Source organism: Acanthaster planci, linkage group LG03 (assembly GCF_054643075.1).
Source record: "Acanthaster planci isolate LZ-2023a linkage group LG03, COTS_SCS, whole genome shotgun sequence".
NCBI classification, from domain to species: domain Eukaryota; kingdom Metazoa; phylum Echinodermata; class Asteroidea; order Valvatida; family Acanthasteridae; genus Acanthaster; species Acanthaster planci.
Window position 1 is genome coordinate 22,406,976 of NC_141779.1, and position 21,312 is coordinate 22,428,287.

A 21,312-nucleotide genomic window follows, 5' to 3' on the forward strand; every position below is an offset into this window, starting at 1 on the left:
AAATTAAAAATACTCTGGCCCAGCAGAATCAACAAATGCCCCAGGCAGGGTGTGGTTAAGGGTAATTAATTATTAGAGTTAGATTAGGGCCAGTTATGAAACATAGGACTGTCCACAAGTCAATTTGCAAGCAAGCTCATAATTCAGCTTAGAACTTAAAGAGATGAGTAATTAAAAGGAGTGTTGTCTTCACAGGTAATTTTTTTAGCTTGTGGAATGACTGAGTGATTTTTGACCGGCCCCATTACAACGCTGATGATAACTATTCTCTTTGTTGCATAATCCATTCAGAGAAAGTTGCCAAGTATTTGGACAGCATCGACCAGGATGATGAGGGGCGGCTGGGGTCTGTCCAGGAGAAGCGAGCCCGACGGACGTTCTGCTTCACCGTCCACCAGATCAACCAAGGGGCAGCCCAGGCAGGAAAGGATGGAAAGTTCCAGCTCTTTGTCTGCATCGGAATAAGGTATGCATTCCTCGCCTCTCAACCCTCACTAAGTCAAGTTGGTGAAATAGAATCCACGTTAACCTCTGGCTGGATTTTAATGGATCTCGAAAGATTAGGGTTGGAGTAGTGTCCATCACAAGTCCAGTCACAAGTAACAATAGGACAAACAATGAAAACGGAAATACTTTTGCCAGAGTTCCGTTGAATAGCTTCAGACTTTGCTGAAAGGCTGAATGACTTGTGACGAACTTGCAAGGACTTTTGGTGGCCTTGTGGGGACCAGTGATGACCTTGTGGGGACCAGTGAGGACCTTGCGAGGACCTGTGATGGACTCTACTGCTACAGCACTAAAGAGGGTCAAAGAAAGTGATTGCAAAGACAGTCTCTTCTTGGTATCAAGTCATAGTTGAGAATTATGTCATGTTTTGGGGTCTTTCTCCATCTCACCAGGGGAATTTCGTCAGTTTTGTTTTGTTTTTGTCATGTTGTGTCTTTGAATGCTGTGTGGTTTGATTCTGACAGGGATCACATGTTGCATTGGTGGCTGCCTGTCCTGTCCGAGACTCCCGTAGCTTCTTCTATGTACGAGGACTACTCCTTCTTGAACTGCACCTCGGCTCTGGACTTCCTGGTCAACCTCCTGATGCAGCTGGATGAGTTCAACATCTCCTTGGAGTCGTCCATCACCAAGGGGGTGGAGTTATAGCAGACCAGCAGGCAAGTCAGCCACACCCAGAGTTACTCTATCTCTGAGGGGTGGAGTTACAATTACCAGCAGGCAAATTAGCCACACCCAGAATTAGTCCGTCTCCAAGGGGGTGGAGTAAAACAACCAGCAGGCAAGTCAGCCACACCCCAAACTAAAAACAGCTCCATCACCAAGGGGGTGGAGTTACAGCAGACCAGCAAGCAAGAAAACCACACCCATGATTAATCCATCACTAAAGGGGTGGAGTTACAGCAACTGGCATGCAAATTAACAACACCTCTGAGACCTTCATCACCAGGGACATGGCTACATTTTGGAAAAATATGGAGCTTTATACAGACATGGTCCGTGGCGTTCCAGTCAGAAGCATTTGAGAAATGCAAATATCCCCCAAAGTAGCACTCGTGTGTTGGTCACAAGTGTGAAGACTGTAAAGATTGGCCCAAAGAACCTGATGTCTTCTTGAAACAGAGAGGTAGAAAGCAGGTACCTATCCCTCTGTGGTAGTTGCATGGGCATTATGTGAATTTGGGAAGTCATAAATATATTGATATTTACCCATTTCCTAGAAAGAAGTCTTGTTCTTCCTAGCAGTTTGCACAAGTTTAGGGTTGCATTTGAATCCTCAACATGAAAGAAGTCGGGTCTAGAGTTTACTGTTTCATTTGTAGGGAAACGAGAGTCATTTGTATATCACAGGTAATATGGTGTATTTGGTGAACAAAATGTTTTTTAATCCCAAGGAATCATGTCAAGATTTGGATTTGTTGTGATCCAGTATGAAGCATTATAAAGGACTTTGCTGGGTCGATGAAAAGAGGAAGCGAATACCGGAACAAAATCTCAAGCAAAATGAAACGAAATGACGTAGTCAGGAGATTCATAAATATGGTGCTACAGAATCTTGTGAAATTTTTGTTGTAGTTTGTCTTTCAAGTTTTTGTCCTCCCCCCACGTCGGTACTTCAGAAAATTGATTTTGAATAAAAATGTTCATGTCAAAAACTACTGGTTGGACAGTTAAAAATTAAAAATTTCCTGTAAAAAGCTCCGATATATGGGGATATTTTTTATCTCCCTGCAATGTAAATTTATTAAGTCAATGAACTGTGGAAACTGAACAGCTTGAAGGGAAATTTACGTAAAGAGTAAATATTTAGCTGTTTGTTTCACAAACAACCAAATCTTTTCCACTATATACCTCAATTTCCTGTCGTAAAATCTTGAAATAATTAAAATAAAAAAAAAAAGAAACAAAACAGAAAATAAAAATTTGAAACAAAACTCGACTTCACTTTCGTAATATTTGTGCAATGCGAAAGAGCAATACTGTAATTCTTTTGTAGGGGAAAAGAAATCCTTTGGTGTATTTTCCTTATTCTTTAAAAGATGAATTTTGACTTCTATCTTGTTACCAAACTCTAGAATGAAAATATACCTGTATTTTGATAGAGATGTGATTTATAGACAAGTGATGTATATAGCAATTTATTTTGAGAGACCAAGATACGGGCTTGCTGGTAACAGGGAGTTAAAGTTTGAATGTTAGCCATTGTTTGATGGAATTTTTTTTTTTTTTCACAATGTTCTGTGGCATTTTTCAGTACGTTAAATATTTGAGTGAAATTTAAGTTTCAGTCTCCCGAGACACAGTTTGTGAGGAGTTGGAACATCAAGTCCCTTTTAGGGACTTGATCACATTTCCTCGTTATGACGGTAGTTGAATGTGTTGGGTAAGCTGATGTATAAAGCGTTTGTTCGTGCATCATCTCTGTGCACAGGTGCACAATTACTGGTCTCTGTGAAATCACTTGAGGTCCTCCAAGATCAAATACGTGGACTTTGAATTCCCCTTTTTTTTCAGTGGATTTGGCACTGCTCACACCAATCACTCCCGACTCAAGAGGACATGTATTACCAATGTGAAATTCAGGGAGATTGTCATTGGCGTACAACAGCAGTGTTTTAGGATAGCACAGGAAGCTTTTTCACTGAATGCTGTTTCAAGGAAACAGTAAGCTGAGAATTGAAGCAATATATTTAATGTCGCCTTTCATCCAAGGCTCTTGAAAAACCGAGTTGAGAACAAAAGGCGAGTAGGAATTGAAAACATAATTGATAAAGATCCCAAATTATTTTGTTGTTGGCTTGCACTGCTCTTTAATTGTGCTATTTTATCTATAGTTTCATCATGAAACAAATTTTAAGTAGTTCATATTGACCTATATTATGGTTATGTTTTTCAACCACACCAACTCCTTAAGATGTTGCAGAAATCCTTGTACAAATTTTTTTTTTTACTTTGAATTCAATACGATCAGCGGTCAAGCAGTATTACAAATATCCATTTTTCTTTTAATTATAAGCAGTGTTTGATCCATGCTGTTGATTGAAGAGGTCCTTTTTTAAAAGAAAATATATATCCTGTATAAATATATTAATTTAATATAACTGACGGAACAAGTATGCCAATATTGTATGTTTGATCTTGCCAATCTTGTGTTGAAGGTTTGGGAAGCTAGAGTAGTAACCGGTTGTAGTTAATTGCTTTAAAGGTGCACGCACCCTCCCCCAGAAGCATGTATCTCAGCTGAAGCTATCTACAGATTTCCTCCTAGCCTGTAATGCATCACCTTTAATGGACTATTCTCTGTCTCTCACTGCTTACCCTGCAGTTTGCGAGATCTGTTTGAGTATTTCCAAATTTTTGTTCTTAATTTGAAAGGTATATACAATTCTGGAATAAGGCAACTTTAGTTCCATTTGTATTTATGCTAAGCAGCAATCTGGCTTGCAGGGGTGTGATGTACGGTGTCTATCCTCATTTATGTCCTCCATTTCCCACCTGTGTTACATTTCCACTAACATGTTTGAATGTTTATTGCAAACTGTTCTCCACGTGTTCTCTTTGTAGACTTTTAAGTAGTAATTAGTTAGATCTGTTCAACTTTTAAATATGAAATTACGTAAGTTATCACACACATTTTTTTGGTGTCATGCCAGCCATTAATGTTTTGCCAATTTAATCCAGCTCAATTAAAATATACATTGTGAAAATTGCAATTAACATCATAATTTGTTTATTTATTTCTGTGCATATACGTTTACACTGTGTTGAGAAGATAAACAATGCATGTGAGTATTCATTTTGTCTGAAGTCACTTGCATATTTTTAATTTCATCGGTGAAATATGTTTTGTTTTCCTGTACCAGCATGATCAAAATATTACGAATAAAAATATTTTGATGTGGAAAACCAGTCCACTTTTGTCTGTCAGATATGTCTGTGTAATTTTGTGTTTCCTTTCTGGCAAGATCTTCTCAAAATAGGTTTGTTTCATAAATCTGACCTGTACTTTATTCTCTTCAAATAGTTCACTATTTTGCGCGGGGGCAACTTAATGAAATGCAGGATTTGCCACGATCTGTAAAAACAACTGTTATAAAGGCTTCTTGTTCTTGATTGTACAATTGAGTTTATTTTAAAAAAGGTCAGAAATCTAAGAAATTCTCTTTTTTAGTTACGCTTCTGAAAAAGAAAGTAAAATCTCAAATAAAAAGTTGGAGGGCTGCCTTAACCACATGCTGCCGGGTGGTTTGAAAAATGCAGTGCACACATACGGGCAAATTTCAAGATTTTCAGTTTTCAAAAATTTTCAAAAATTCATCATTTCAATTAATGGACGTTCACACCCACATGAATTACTGTCTGGTGGCCACTGTAGCCTGACAGACAAACTCTCTTAACGTCCGAGTATTTCAGCCAGACCTGCAGCCTTGTAAAAAAGAGCCCAGACTGTGCGGTGTTATATAATTTCTTTTGATTACAAACCTGGCACAGTGCGCTGCTGACCTCTTTTCAATAGGGGCCAGATTAGCGTGCAGCGGTGCTGTGTGGCTCATCGCTTAGGTGGTTGAGCGCTTTTGTCCCCGGTGGTAATCCGCTCGCACTAAATGCCTCAATCCGTGGTATACTGTTTCAAAACAAGGCTGGATTATCTCCACTATTGAGAGTGAAAAAATGTTGGTAATGCCCAGCAGCTCAGTCTTTTGTTACAAGGCCCAGCTCTTTTGTCCTGGTTTCGGGCTCCCCGGCTTCATGTATAAAGCCTATGTGCTCGAAAATGGGTCCCCCGGCAGCAAGTGGATGTTATGCCTGAAAGTAAAGTTATAATTTGCAACTTGTGCAAATTATTTGCAATATTACTGAATTGTTATTCACTGGGAAAAGGTTTGACAAAAAGAGAAAAAATTACATAAATATAAGTTCATACATAATGTGGACAACTAAAATATGGAAAAAAATGACGGCCAACTTGAAATTTAAAAAAGGCACTTCCAATATTCAGACAAAAGTAAAGCATAATGTTGCATGATTACACTGGATATTCAGTAGCTGATTTCAAGAAATGTGGCTGATTTTGTATCATGCGAAAACCTTGCACCTCAAATGTGCTGTAGCCATACTAATACTTATGGCTCACTTCACAAAAAGTTGCTTAGCTGTGCAATTTTTTAATTATATTAAATTTTGTGGACAAGGACGATAATAGCTTTTACATTGGCTGTTCCTTTGCAATAATACAGCAGTCATCAAACAGTTGTTGAAATTACCTCCGCCCGCCATATTGGAAAAGTTTTCATCTTTCTTTGTTGGAAATGGACAGAAAATCTCCAAGTTCTCTCACAGCCAAACAAGTTTTTCATAACCTTCTTAAAGCTGTACATTTCTCGTATAAGCCTTCAGCAATGGTAAGCAGAACACGATAAGTCAGAAAAATCATTCATTTTCATTTTGTCTGGCGTAACTTGTGCCACCTGCAATGATAGCATAAGTTACGCCTTAGTATACACGTTTGGTGAATCGCCCTTAACTTGTGCAACGTATGTAAACCAACGTGGTGAAGTGCGCTTATGTCACTGCGTAGTTTCCTGAAATTGACTGCACGTCTACACAACTCACCAGCTTCAGTGCGTGGTACTTGCTACAAAATGGGTAAAGACCTTTGGTTTACAAACACTGACTGCCATTTTGTATGGGTAGCTAACGTTTCCAGAAACTTCACCCTTGGTAGCATTTGCCTCATAATGTACATTGGTTCGTGCATATCATTTACCATTTAGTGTTCAAATAGCAATGTAAGGTTTTTCTAAACTTCGTGATAACACAATTTAGTCTGTACTCGAGGTCAGCCACAATGTGTCAATTGCTGCCTGGCACAGACTTATCCTGTAACACTACCAAAGAAAGGTCTAATATCCTTGCTTCAATGTCACCCTTCATCAAACCATTTGGATTTTCTCAGCACTTGGCCGGCTTCCTCTCGACGGAACAATTTCTGTTTGTAATCAGCGACGAGTTTGTCAAACTTTGTGTCCTCTGCCTTCCCCTTTCTGTGTCTCCTAGATTTCTGTGTTCCACCCTTGATTTGACAAGAAAAGAGAGAGAGAAAAATGGGTCGACTGTATGCCTCTTGAGGGTGCTAGACACTTAATATCTAAAACTAACATCTTGTTAATACAATGAAAATGATGTAAACGACCAGGCCAGGTCAGCTGTTGTATTGGTCTTAACAGACAACAAGCAGGCTGGAGAACCAAACTTCTGTTCAAAATGTAACTCTACTGTACCGCATGCTTTCCCAGTGTTATGCAACTGCTGAGTCTTCTATTAGATGATGTTCCCCAAACGGTGTTCCATTTAATACTGTGCCAAGGACGTGAATTTGAAAATGCACCCATGGACTGCTTCAGTGAAATTCTCATTGATGCAGGTACATGTAAGGTCATAATCTTCCTCATAGCCAACAGAGGGCGCTTTGATAGCTACATGTACAGGTATTTAGTCCCATTGGAAACAGGGCTGATTGGTTTTGGTGAATGGCAACAGGGTTGCAGATTCTGATGCAATCTGGGTTTTAGCTCGAAGCGTTTTTTTTTTCTAAGCAAGGGTAAGATTCGGGGAAACCGGGAAACATCCAGCACAGAGGTTGTAACAACAAGAATAATAAAATCTGTCACTTTTCACAGATTTCAATAGCCAACAAGACACAAGTTTTCTCCCCAATGACTATGACTACATGAATCCTTCCCTCGGTTAATTTTAAAAAGTGCAATGAGGTAGAGAACCAGAAGAATTTAAGCCTCTAAAAATCCCAACGTGTTGGGATCAAAAAGCCTGAAATCTTAAGAAAGTTATGCTAAATATCACCTCCTCCCTGTTCCCGTACCCTGCAACTTTCCCTCACCTCTCCTGTAGGCCTGGCTGGCTCTCTCTGCTTCCTCCCTGCCTCCCCAAGCAGCTGTCTCCTCTTGGCTCTGCGCTTCTCCTGCTGGTCCTCCAGTTCCTTCCCCCGGTCCCGCCACCTCTTCTTGGCTCCCACGTGCACCGTCATCTTGCTCTTGGCCTGCAGCCGCTGCTCCAGCTTGGAGGAGGGCGGGGCAGGTGCCACGCCCTTCTTGGGCTTGCCACCAGGCTGGGTTGCCCTTTTTTGGGCCGGCTGTTTGCCTTTTTTCACCCTCTCCTCCCGGTTCGTCAGTTTCTGCATGCTCTGGATCTGCCTTGCCTGTGCAGTGGTGTAGAGTTACCAAATGCTTTTCAGATTCCTTGACACAGTTTACAAACTAAAAACTTTTACAGTGACCACAAAAAGTAGCACACTGCAGGTGCTGCATCACTAGGGTCCAACTTTTCTTTTTTGGGGGGGTTTGAAGACAACACAGGGGCGCACAGTGGGGAGCAAAGTTACTCCTCTGGACAAAAGTTTCATGGAAGTTGAAACACACCAGCAACACTAAGACACCGCTCATTTTACATGTACTGCTAGCAACAAGCCTCTTAATGTGATGTGGGACATGGTGTGTTCAACACACACAGGAGGCACAGCGCTACGCATCACCAAGGGTGCTCAAAAAATTAACCCTCACATTGCAGCAGTCAACAATAGTTTTGTCACATCTCTGTTTTGATGATGTACGTGTGTGTACGTGATATCATACAAGGCCAGCTGATGCAATGTCTGAGTGTGACATGCATTTCAGTTGTCCTGTGATTGTTTTAAGCCAGTGTAAAAACAGTATTCACGACAGATGTATGACAATTCCTTAGGTATTTTGTATTGTAACCTTCAGTTTGTCCAATTGTCATAATATACCTTGAGTAATGATTTCTCCCTCCTTCGCTGTCTAGCCTCCAGTGCAAGGCGATTCTCCAGTGAAAATCCAACGATAGGCCTCTGCAGGAGATGAAAGGCAAGGCTCCTTATGACAAGGGTCTCTGCAGGTTGGGCAATACTGCATGACCGAGTGCCAAAGCTATGCTGGCCGGCTCAGGCCGGTGCTGGCCGGCATTTCAAATCGCTGACCGGTAATTGGAAATGAAAATGAAGTTTGCCAGCTGGCACAAAAGTCTGCTTCCTTATATGGTAGTGATGAACTTTGGACAGAGAAAAAAGGTTTAGAAAACATACTATTGTCGCAACTGCTTAAGCGACAAATTTGTTTAAGCATGAAGAAACCTTGCTTGACAAATCAGGTTACCAGCCAAAACTCCATGTGATGTATATTGTTTTGGAATGGTACCTGTCTTTTGGTTAGCATAACAATCACATAGAGTTTGAGCTGGTAACCTTTTTTGTTAAGCAAGGTTTTTTCGTGCTTAAGCAAATTCTGTGCTTAGGCAGCTCTATGAAACTGGCCCCAGGTCATGACCAGAAGTTGATACTACACTGACTCATTCATCCCTTCCGACTATTCCCGTGCGTGACTCACTCAAATGAGGCAATGACTGAGTGTCTGTCTTGGCTCAAACTCAACTCACAAATGCAACTCTGAAGCTGCCAATCATGTGTCCTTCTGGTCCTTATTCTCTTAACACAATAAATGTATTTTTAAATAACCAAAAATAAGAGAGAAACTAAAGGAGGAGGGAAAAAAGGAGGGTTTTTTAACTGACCTTTGAGCCAAAAAATTCTGTGCTGTTGTTCATCTTCCTCAGGGCTGCCAGTGCATGCTCATGTTGAGTGAACTCGGCAAATGCAAACCCTAGTGACTTACTCTGACTCTCTGAAGTTGGGTTCTTCATGTCACGCATGACACGAGACTGGCAAAAACATAGGCAAAGAATAAAAAGGGGGGAAAAGTTACCCACTCTGTCAGCAAAAACCCAAACAACCAAAATCTGACTCTGCAAATTAAATGGTTACTTTTGTGTCATGATGCACCTCATAGCCAATGCAATACAGCGTGATTTTCAATATCCAAATTTCATTGGACTGTACCTTTTTATGGGGGGGGGGTCCGACAGACATTTTGATAGCACTGTCAGTTTGACAATGCCCACGCAGTGATTGATGAGTGCTGGGCTTACCTCGATGACTTTTGCTTTTTTGTCGCTCGCTGCCGTCAATAGAGCCTTCTTCAACGTCTTGTCATCGACTGCCTTTGGCAGGTTGTGGATGGACAGCCGTGTCGGTGAGACAAAGATGTTGATGTTCTTGAGCTTCAGTCGCTTAATGGTCTCCAGTTTGGTTCTCTTGGCTACGTCAGAATCCGTCATGCCCTGTGCGGCACTGGTTCCAGGTCGGATAACTTTTTAACAAAAAGCACCAGAGAAACAAAAAAGCTGTGCTTATCCCAAATTCTAAATCTTATACATCTCGTTTCATTGACTTTTGACAGATTCCGGACTCAAGAGCCCTCACTTTCCCCATGACTGAGAATAAACAATGTGTCAAGGAATTATTCTACATGTTTCATTTTACCCATGGATGATGGCACACAAAGGGAACAAAGAATGTTTGCAATCAATGGCCATTCTACTGTTCTCTCTAGTAAGTGTCTGTGCTTTGTCTATGGGAGAGTGTTATGCTATAGGTACAATAGCAAACATGACTCTATGCCTTAAGTTGTTTGAACAATTTTTCAGGAACATTCCAAGGCAAGAGGCCTTGTTTTTAGGGTTATACTTGGACAAAATTTTCTGCAACAGCAACTTCTGCTCAGATGTGAACATCCAAAAAGGTCACAGAAACGATATCCTTTGAGTTTACAAAATTTCCGGGAAGCAAATTTCCGGGAATCTCTAGACAGCAATATCTAGTTTAATTTCACTAAAATTTTTCTCGTAACTCTTCACTTACAGCCCTCTTGCAGCAGATACATGTTCCGTTTGTCCTTCTTCAAGATCTTCTGCTTCTCCTTCTTGATCTCTCTCAGTTTGGAAGCCTGGTCCCTGGGCAGTGCTAGCGACACAAGTAACCTCCTACCTCCCAGGACTAAGCCTTCTGTGCCCTGGTTAGGTGTCAGCAATGGAGACAGCACTGTTACATTATGAACGACATTTGATGCAAGCACAATGTTCAATGCATATACTGCAAAATGACAAACATTACTGTTGTGAATGATGAACTAAAAACTGCCTCATACTTTGTGAAACTTCCTCAACAGGACACTGGAGAATTGTAGGCATGGTGTAGTGGCCATTACAGGTTACATCGTTGACGAAAAAGGAACATTATCCTTCACCGTATCCTTATGAAGAGTACATGTATTATGCATCCGTTTTCTAAAAACAATTCAGGATTTGACACAGCGTAAACAAGATTGAACCTTTTCCTCCAAGCACTGTGCTTGGGGCTACAAGGATCAGCTTCCGGACTCAGTCAGTAGATGTATTGACCATGGGTTTCGTGAAAAGTTTAACCCTCATCAATGACAAAGGAAGAGGCGGAGACAACACATGCCTCACCATGGGCCAACTTTGATCAGCGACAGGCAGTCAACCACTGTCTGATTTTTGCCTGGTACGGACGATATCCATGTAGTTTGAACAGACACGTACCTGGTTTACATTGCTGGCTTTCTCTAAGCATCTGTCAACACTTTCCTTAGTGGCAAACTGTACAAATGCTGTACCTACAAAAAAAGTAAGTTTAAACAACTACTTTGTAGACGAACATCATGATATTATAACAGCTCAGGCAAGGCTGAAAGCCAGTAAATAGGGCCATAGAATATTCTCTATCAGAATATTTGGTGGCCTGTGAATAGAAGGTTTGTAATAAAGAAGGCTAGAAAATATGAACAGGACTTCCGGCATTTGCGTGCAATTTTACCAGAATAAAGCCCTCTAGCTGGCTCTATTTTGCCAAGGAGTACAGGCATCAATTTTCATGATGGTGGGGGATTGAAGGTCATTTCAGGGGAATCAACTTTTGGCGGAAATTTCTTCAAAAGCCACTGGACATCCACCCCAAAACTGACTGGAAAATGCAATTAGAGGAAATACGCTTTGATTTGATATGAATCACAAATGCCGGAGAAACTTGCATTTTTTTCTGATTCTTTGAAGACAGAAATTTACAGGTGTAATCATTGTTGTATATGGCAACTTATTGGTCGGCAATCCAAGCCGGTCATGTGAGAAGGTCAAGTCAACAAATAGTCTGGTGGCAGCAAAAGACAATAACAATACCATGATTACCTTACTCAGGGTACCTGACAAAAATGGCTGACAGTTCAGCACATTTGGTTTGTACCTTTAGAGTGTTCTGTTGTTGGATCTACCACAAGCTTGCTGTACATGACCTGGCCAAACTCTGAAAACAGCTCATGTATCTCTTCCTCCGTGGTCTCGAACAAAATATTCCTTGAAATGTGAAGGAAAAACAGCCTAGATGAAAATTTTGAATACCACGATCAAACTTGAAATGACAACAACACCTAGACTCAAGAGAGATTTAACTCCTAGCACCCAGCATTGGCACATATATAAATATTTGCAGGTAAAGTGCACGTAAGTCGACACTATAGCATAGGTCACAAGAATTGAAAACTGGCAAATCTTCTGACCCAATATCTATCAAGGTCAGGCACTCAAGGAGTGTTCAGACTATTTCTTGAGACGTTTATTCTTTCACAGGAACAAAACACTTCCCTTCCCTTTTTTGGTCTGCAGAGGCCTGGCAATGCTCAGACAGCACCAAAAGCCTGGCCTACCAAAGTATATGCAGTGTGCCTGTGGAACTGACATGGCGACAGTGTGGACTATCTCGTAAACTTGCACCCACAGTTGTGATTTTTCTGACTTGAATTTTTCTTCATGTTTAGAAAAGTGTCTCCTAAAACAACACATGTTCAAGTTGTGAACTCAACCAAAAGGAACATTGACAGGATGGCATGGAAATACGCGCGCCCTGCCAGTTATACATGTTCTGTAGTTGTGGGGATTACACGTGTGTTCAAGTACTTGTTGTGGGGACCAAAGATGTTATGCCAGCCCCGACCTTACTAACAAATGAAATTGTCCTTTTAACGCAGTGAAGACCAACCCATCAATGATCACAAAAAATCACAGGTTTAGATAAACTAAAGGTCTGCCACCTATAGTCCTTTGCCCATGAAAATGTATTTACCTTATAAAGACCGTCCTTCCTTCGCCTACATCATCTGAAATTTTCTTCCGTTTCGTTGCTTCTGACTCTTGCTCTATATTTTGGTGAGGTCTTTTCCGCTTGCCATCCTCATTGGAAGCGACACCCTCGTCTTCACTGTCACTGTCCTCTTCCATTTCTCCATCGCTGTCATCACCATCAGTGTCATCATCATCGTCATGGTTACTATCCGAGTCTGCATCTTCATCTGTGCCACCTCCTTCTCTCGTCTCCTCAAGCTCCGAGGAGGATTCCATGCCTGATTCATCACTGCCATCATCATCTTCATCATCACCGTCTTCTACCTCAACTGTCAAAAGAAGTTATTTACAGCAAGGACTTAGAGGTAGAACTGGGCGCGCCCACGTTTGGTTAAAATGGATCATTCCTGACAAAAAGTGACTTTGGTTTTTTATAGCACATCTTGTGCTTCATACATTTCTTTGTTTTTCATCTATGTGTGTTTGTACAAGTGGTGTTCCATACATGTACCTGTTTGGCAGGCTTTTCAATACGTGAATCTACCATTATGCACTTAGTTACACTACTGAAACAGTCTAACTTGGCCAGCAGAGTTTATGTGGTTATGCGTGTGCTAGGTCTACTAATGTTGGACGTTATCTTTTTCTTCACATTGCTAGGGACAGTGGTCAATGTCAAGTATCCATTATTGCTTTTCTGTAGTCATCGGGCAGAAACATTAACCCTAACACTCCTCAGTCCTCCAACAGGTGAAGGATTAAGGAGTGTTAGGGTTAAGGTTGCACTGAATTTTGGTAGAGACATTGTGACTGGACCATTCCTAAAGAACATCCAATCTCAGGGCATCTGAATGTTCTGCAATGTTTACTTAGGTTTTATACATACATGTAAGTTCTGTATTTATTTTTTTTACCCTAGGTCATTTGTCACCATTCCTCTTTTTCTGGCTCATGTTTCTTGAGCTTGTGGACAGAGCATAATTATAGTGAGTCTGTTAGGGGATAAGAGATGAGGTTTTGATGATCTGACGCAGGATATCACCCCTGATTAGGGTTAATGGTCCTTTTGTACTCTGAAGTAATTGGAATCGGCCAGAATGTGGATGAAACTTGCCAGGAGGACTTGTTTCAACGTGTGTGATGACAGCAACCAGTAGCTATCCATGGCATTATTGCATCCTGCGGTACTGCAGAAGGCAACTACAATGTACTTTTCCTTATATTTGTATGGACTATTGGCACTTTCTTTTGGTAATTGCTTAATTTGTTTTCAACAAAGTAAAATAAAAGCCACAAAATGACTTAAGCAGAAATTAAAGAAGCTAACAAAAGATAAAAATTCATTTGGCTTCCGTTGTTAAACTTGATACAGCTATCGTACTTCTGTCAAACCCAGTTCGTGTTAACAGTGGGGTTATTGTGGGATTTTGTTGCACTTCGAGCATAAGGCTCACCTGTCTCTTGTGGCTTCCGTTTGCCAGTGAGATTCGTCTTTGTTGCTGCCAAGTATTTCTCCCTGGACAATGCCCAATCCACTGCAATTGGTCTCCCTGCAAAGTAAGGACAAATAACCCCCAAAGTCAAAGTCTGAATGCTGCTTGTAAGTCTTACCAGTATGATGTGCTTTCCGAGGCCCTACTGAAAACAGTTGTAGGGGGGTGTCATTTTTGTTTCTGAGGATAAGGATTTGGAAATCATGACATCAGGAAATCCAAATCCGATCGTTAAGAAATGTACGATTTCAATGAGAAATTTATAAAACACCAAGTACCAATGATTATTTAGTGCTAACAGTCCGAATTCCTTCAGGGAATGACTACAAACTTGGAATGCTTCATTTAAAACGTGCTTTCTGTATCGGAACATGCAGTGGTTCATGCCAGACTGGACTGCTTCCGACTGATAATGCATGAACCTGTATGCTAATATTCCCAATTGGGAACACTTTGTCTTCTTAAACTGCCCCAAGTAAGAAAGGTTGGTGATACAATTACAGCAGGAAGTGTCCCAAGTGGAAACAATCCAAGTTATCTGAGTTTGGAGGCATCACCTTCACCCCAGAAATCTTGAATCTGGCAATTGATGGAAAAGTCTGACCAATGAACACGACCAGTCTGGCTTAAAATGCCATTGTCATGTACTAGTGCTGTAGCTGCACGAAGATCAGACGTGAGTCATTCACAAGGCAGTGTGCCACCAAGAGGATGTCACGGAAAGGCCAGTTTTGTAGTGAATTGTGTGAAATGGTTGACAAATTCTCTTTCCTGTCTGTTTGCCAAGAGCCTGAATTATACATATACCTGATGTTTGTTTATTTTGAGTTGCAGTTTGTAATCCATTTTTTCTTCTTTTTACAGCACGGAATGTCCCAATCCATGAAAAATTTCTCTAAACTTGTCTACTGACATACGCTCAAATGCAAATTGAAGCAAGATGGCCATGCTTTGATCATAAACTTGAAAAATGGCTTCTCCGTTCCAACCTCTTGGTGGTACACTATATTATGAATCTTCCCCATCGTAGATGACTCCTTCCACAGCAGTGATGTAATCAAGTCCATCAGAAGTCCAGCCACAAGTCCTTTGACAAGACCAGTCACAAGTAGCAGGGCAAACACTGACAAAGGAATGCTTCAGTCACAGCCTATATGAAGTGAGTGTGACTTGGCTTCAGACTGGATGGCTAATTATGGACCCACAGTGGAACTTGACGGAACTCAATTACTGATCCGCCCAATGAATAAAAGGATTCAAGATTTCTAGAGTTTCTCTTCTCATTTAAACATGTGCAGTGTTGTATCTGAGTCCATCACAAGTCCCTGCAAGTCCATAACAAGTCCTTCAGTCGTGAGCCAATTCACAAACTATTCAAATGAATTGTGACAAAAGCATTCTTTTGGTTTTTTTCACCCTGTTACTTATGACTGGCGTTGTGAAGGAACTTGTGACTGGCCTTGTGAGGGAACTTGTGACTGGAATTGTGAAGGGACTTGTGATGGACTCGAATACAATACTGAACATTTACACGGGGTGCCATGATGTGCTGACAGCTTTTCCACGTCACTCACCCATGATCTTCTTGGTGTTCATCTCTTCAACTGCTTTGGAGGCAGAGGCCACGGCACTGAATTGCACGAAGCCGTAGCCTCGAACTTTGCTGAGATCTGTTGGATCGCTGGGTATGTGTACCTCAGTGATGTCACCAAACCGAGCAAAGGCTTTGCCTAATCTTTCTTCTGAGCACTACGTATGCAGTGTGGGTAATAAAAAAATTTTTGAATTAATCATTTTCCCCCCCAATTTTCAAAAACAGTATTCAATCGCGCAACATTGCTGTTTTCAGTGGGTAATTTAGGAAAATTTTGATACATTTACAGGCTTAATGTACATTATGCAAGGTACATTTAAATATTCATCAGTTCATCTTGACAGATAAAACAGCTTAAGCCTTTGGTCTTTCTGTTTCTTTGTAGCATAGGTGAAGTGTGAGAAATTAGAAACTGTGGTCAGACAAAATGTCGCAGCACAGCCTATTTTGTTCTGCCATTACGAGCATTCGCTCGGACATTTACCATTGTCACATGAAAATGCACTGTTGCAGTATGAACGTGAGATCATTAACATAAAACAGAAAAACCTTGTCAGAGTTCCAAAATATTGTGATAAGAAATGAAAATGGAAAAGACACCTGACTTCACAATATAAATGATCAATGTGCTATGCTCCATTCGCTGCACACAGTGTAAAACATAACATTTTGGCAACTTGCTAATATCCTATCAGAGGTTTTGTGTATTGAGATGGCTGCATTAAGTGCGTTGATCATCTTGGAAAATGCCCATGCATTCAATATTACCCAATAGGTCATGACCTCAATGAAAGTTACAATGCCATGGGCTGATATTTTTTTGTCCCCTATGACCTAACTTTTGGATAGACTTTATTTTGAGTCTAGAACCATGGAAGTACACGTAGAAACCTCTATGCTGGACAAACGCAACACAGTGCGAATGCCAAGTGATTGGATGATACGATCAGGGCATTAAAAGAGACAGAACAAGGTTTCCGAAATCTGAAAGTGAACTTTTTTGGACGGAAAGTGTTGGAGCATGTGTGCGAAGACACAGCTCAGTGGTGACTTGACTTAAAGCCTATATGTATTTGAAAGACGCAAACGGTACCTTACCTCACCCATACCTTAATGACACTAAACTGCATAACCCAATCACGTTCATGAGGTTTACTTTAGGCAAGTCAGGTACATTCCCTCCATTGCAACAGTGCCCTCATGTGTTGAGAAATAACTTGAAAAATTAAATTTCACAAAAAAAAGAAAATACTGAAGACTCAACTTAAAAAAATTAATTAACTTGCCACTACCGTCTGTTCCTAAAGTAGCAAAGATGTCTGTCCCAAGTAATGCTGAAATTGTGTCTGGGGCTGGAAAATACGCAGTGACTGAAGAGAGACTATCCTATCGGAAAGTAGACTGAAATCTTTGCAATGGCTGTATTAAAGGATTGGTTTTTTGTCTCTCTGGTTTTGATTTTTACATACATGCATGTTCACATTCAACCAAATTACTCCGATACCAAAGTGGAGGGAAAGACTTTTAAGCCCATCCGTCAAAAGTGACAAAAGGTTTACTTACACTGAAAGCAAGATTTCTGATGATCAACCGCCCCTCTTTGCTCGCCGTGTCTCCCTGTCCAGTTTTCTGCTTCTTCTCGTGCTTTGTCCAATCCTTGTCTGCATCCCGTCTCCTCTTGATGGGGTCAACAGTCTTTGCTGTGGTGTCAGGTTTGACCTTGCGTCCCCCGGGTGCTCTTTTCCCTGCCTCCACTGACGTCTTGCCAACATCATCCGATGTTTTTACTTCATCTGCTTTTTCTTCCTCGGTCTGATCTCTCTTTGTTCTTCCCTTGTTCCGGGGTTCTTTCCTTCTCGAGTAGGACAAGAAAAGCCTTCTATTGTCAAGCATGAGTCTGGCTTTGATAGCCTTTTCTGCATCCTCTCTGCCCGACAAAAACAAAAAAAATAAAAATTGACCATACTTATGACGTACTGAGGTTCGTAAAATGATTTGTCGTGGATTATGGAATACAACTTGTATTTTGAAGACTTCCATGTCATTCTTTGTTTTTCTGAGGTATGCCAAACCCAATGCGAAAACCAGCTGTTATGGGCCTACCAGACCTATCCCCACAGAATTAAATACTTTACTACTGTTTAATTCTGTGTGGTTAGGAAAGGTTAGGGTTAAGGCAGTCTTATGACAGCTTTTTAAGGTCAAGGCTGAGCATTAGGGCACAACATCACTGCTGCTTGCCATCCTCCGTGGGACAAGGTTTGTTCAAAAGTACCTAGAACTTAAAAATGCTTCTTCATGAGTTCTTAAATGACACCAGTACCCACCTCAATGCAAAAGTGACGTATCCAAAGCCTCTACATCTGTCCTTCACTCCTGCAAGTCCCAAGAAAAAAGGTAAAGAATTCATAGGATTCAAAAGGCTCTTGGTATTCTGCTCGCAAAGTTTTGAGATTGTGAATTTTGGGACCCTTTTCCTATGTAGGTGTAAGAATTACATTTAAGCCTTCGGACTCACCAGAGTCAATGACAATTACATTATTTCACCGAACTGCAGGGTAAACGTGCAGAAAGAGGGCAGGAGTTTGAAAATCATAGGGTACAAACAACAACATTGATACAGGCGTTGCTTGCACGCACATACTGAAAATTAACATGCCGATGTTGTCAAACTTGCTTGGTAGAGTGTCTCTGATTGGTTAATGAAAGATTTCAACGGAAAGCTGATCTCCGATTAGTTGCAATGAGCCAATTGGCAAGAATATTGAAAAGATCAGCCAACGCCACAGTTGCAGACCCGAGTTACTTGACCTGGACTCTAGTTGACTCGAGTCAGTATTTTGGTGACTTGTGACTGGACTTGTAACTACATGTATCAGTTTTTGACTTGAGACTTGGCTTGGACTTACAAAAAAAAAAAGACTTATGACTTGATTTGGACTTAAACATTATGACTTGTTACCAACGCAATAGCAAAGTTGGTATGCATGCTGCAGTGTAAAGCACATGTACTGGGATCAAGCCCCACACCCGACAGAATTTGTTTCCTTTGTTTCCTCTCCTTTAGTTTGTTTATTTTCTCCATCAGATTGCATGTATACTTTCTATGTAAGTTTTTACTTTCCTTTTTGGTAGATTCATACCCCGGAAGGAATTTTTTTGAAGGGAAATAAAGTCCACAATCTGTCTGGTTCCTGTTTCCAATGCATCAGACTGGTACAAGAGAGTAGACAGAGACCTGTCTAAACTCACATAAGAACAGTCACAATGTAGGATTTTCAGTTGTGTGACTTTTGACGGTCAGCTTTCAATTAACACATGACATTGACAATAGAAACAAACAGTTAAAAAATGCACGTGCCTGCATAGCCAGACAACTGGACGGGGTAGACCTACGACTGCACTTCCTGAAATGCCTTCGCCCTACCCCTGGAACTGTGGGGTCCGCCCAGGGGCGGACATCAGACCCCACAGTTCTTGGTGTACATGTACCTTTGTCCGTCATGGTACATCATGTGAAACATGACTGAGTATGGGGGATTGTAGCCAAGGTTGGATGTTGTCTTCATTTCATTATGACTGACGTCCAGGGTATAAAAGTTGTGTACAAAACGACCACAAATTTGGTTTTAATTTGTTCTTGGTTTACCTTGTTGAAGAAACTAATTTTTCACGTTTACAAGTTCTTTGTGGCCTTATCTATCTGTCTGGGGGGTTTAGGAATTTTAGAACGAACCATGGTCTGCAAAGTCGAGGAAGATAAGTGAGAGGCAACGTTACTTTTGTAGATGTAATGCATCCGTTCTTGAGTCTAGTTGTAAAGTGCAAGCACGTACAGTAAAGGAATCCGAGCTGCGGGCACACACTATGCGTGCGCGATTTCCAGTGAAGGTCTGTTGCTCGCCTGCTACACTGAGGACGTGACTGGTACCCGGCTTTAACCCGCCTGCCACCGAGCCAATATAAAAAATGCAGTTCTGTTTTTATAGCATTGGGGGCTTCAGACTGACCAATTAACCCACTATTGGTTACCCCTAAAATGTTCATATTTTGTTCTGCTTTAAATTTTGGTTTATAAACATAAATTTGCGACACAAGCTGCTATTTTATAAGAATAACCTCGGTTAGAGTAGAAGGCTTTGTATATGCAGGGTTCTTGTAGTTGTACGGGAATAAGTTCATCAATGATCTCTCTTTGAAGTGTTTAACATGTTTAATTTGTTCGTAGAGTTTTATTGGTTAAAGGTGTACAAATACACAATATTGTAGAGATCCGATTTTTACTAAAATGAAACAGTACAGTAACTTATCTTGATAATTGAGGAATAAAAAGAGGATTACATTGCAGGCATGATGATTGTGATGAACAGGCGAGAATGATGCTATACTGATTGGGAACACAGTATGCAGAGGCAGTACTGGTGTGCGCACGTGCGGTAATTAGCGATCACGCACAAATTGTGCTGTTGATCGGCCTTTCCCTTTTTTTATTCGTAAACTAAACAGTGGACAGATAGCTAGACTGTGTCAGAAGTTTTAAAACCACGAAGTAGGCTCGGAAGCTCGTACGCCGAATAGTTGTGCACACACACTGTACAAACTGCACTGGAGAACGGCTGAAAACAGTCCATAACAATGGCAAGAATTAACGTTACGTCCAACTTTATTTTCCCATTGTTGTCTTTGGTGGTGATGTATCAAATTTCTTAACCCACCAGCCGTGGAGATAAGGACGCATAGGAGTTACAGACGTGAAATTGGCTTCTTGGAAAAGGTAGAAATGTTGCAAATTTTAGTTACAAAATTTTTCGCCCGATTTTGCACCCTTTATACCCTTTACTCCCTCTGTAACGTAGGACGGTCAGGGAATCCACCTGGGCTAGGGAGATTGTAAATTTGGGGACCCTGTTCCTATAACAAACAATTTAAATTTTGAATTGACCTAGGTACATGTAAATGACTTTGGCATCATGCTTAATAACTGTAGGGTTAATGTTGTCAAAAAAGTAGGGTTTTGAGGGGAAACTGTGAGTGTTTTGACACATGACACATGGCATGCATGGTGAATTCAAGTTTGCATGGTTAGTTTATCAGTAAAAAAGTCACATTTTCTCACAATTTACAATTTGCAATTTCCAAAAAATAGGGTCAGCGCAATGAAGACAATGTTGCTTTTTTTGGGGGGGGGAAGTTACTAGTTTTGCAAGTTTAAAATGTCAAAAAACTGGGGTCCCCAAGTACACAATCCCCAACGTTTAGCCACTGCCGCATGCCGCGTTCAGCTCAGGTGGGTCCCAAAACTTACAATCCCTCCTTCATCAATGAAAGATACCTTTTTCTGTAACAACAAAGCTCTTCTTAATGGGTCCAACTTCACTAAAAACTCCTTCCAGCTGTTCCTTGGTTGTCGTGAAAGGTAAATTTCTCACGAACAGTGTAGACTTGGACTCCACATGGGAATTCATAGGCGCCGCCATGTTGTCCAGCTCGAGCAATCGGAAGGGCGCCACCGTGCGACTGCGACTGATTCAATTCTATCTCTGGTTCTATATCGATGATGCGAAAGTTGTGAAAAACAGTAAAGGATTGGGGCTGATAATGGTGAGAAACGTTATTGTGTGACAAATTTGAGCATTGTAGAGCCGGTCATTGTTT

At 41.0% G+C, this 21,312-nt stretch overlaps 3 protein-coding genes across 6 annotated transcripts in view; 2 read left to right on the top strand and 1 right to left on the bottom strand.

Annotated features, from left to right (window-relative positions):
* LOC110990937 (DENN domain-containing protein 5A-like) overlaps positions 1-4,416 on the top strand; it is a 47,826-nt gene extending 43,410 nt beyond the window's left edge. For both annotated transcript variants that reach the window (XM_022256016.2, XM_087133892.1), the window contains exons 20-21: positions 292-466; positions 972-4,416. In XM_022256016.2, the coding sequence (XP_022111708.1) occupies positions 292-466; positions 972-1,155 (359 nt within the window). In that variant the 3' untranslated portion in view covers positions 1,156-4,416. The remainder of the gene's footprint in view (positions 1-291; positions 467-971) is intronic.
* A 72-nt stretch (positions 4,417-4,488) lies between these two features.
* Positions 4,489-21,175, bottom strand: rbm28 (RNA binding motif protein 28). The gene is made up of 14 exons (XM_087133893.1): positions 20,990-21,175; positions 17,985-18,033; positions 17,221-17,584; positions 15,638-15,812; positions 14,025-14,120; positions 12,572-12,899; positions 11,696-11,805; positions 10,999-11,072; positions 10,298-10,448; positions 9,526-9,746; positions 9,112-9,258; positions 8,312-8,392; positions 7,406-7,723; positions 4,489-6,580 (listed from the first exon to the last, which is right to left on the bottom strand). Exons 1-14 carry the CDS (start codon positions 21,132-21,134, stop codon positions 6,431-6,433), a joined length of 2,409 nt encoding a protein of 802 aa, XP_086990019.1. The 5' UTR covers positions 21,135-21,175; the 3' UTR covers positions 4,489-6,430.
* The window catches only part of mgat5 (alpha-1,6-mannosylglycoprotein 6-beta-N-acetylglucosaminyltransferase), a 36,702-nt gene continuing 36,557 nt past the window's right edge, over positions 21,168-21,312 (top strand). For all 3 annotated transcript variants that reach the window (XM_087133898.1, XM_087133897.1, XM_087133894.1), the window contains exon 1: positions 21,168-21,258. The gene's annotated coding sequence lies outside the window, so the exon portion shown is untranslated. The remainder of the gene's footprint in view (positions 21,259-21,312) is intronic.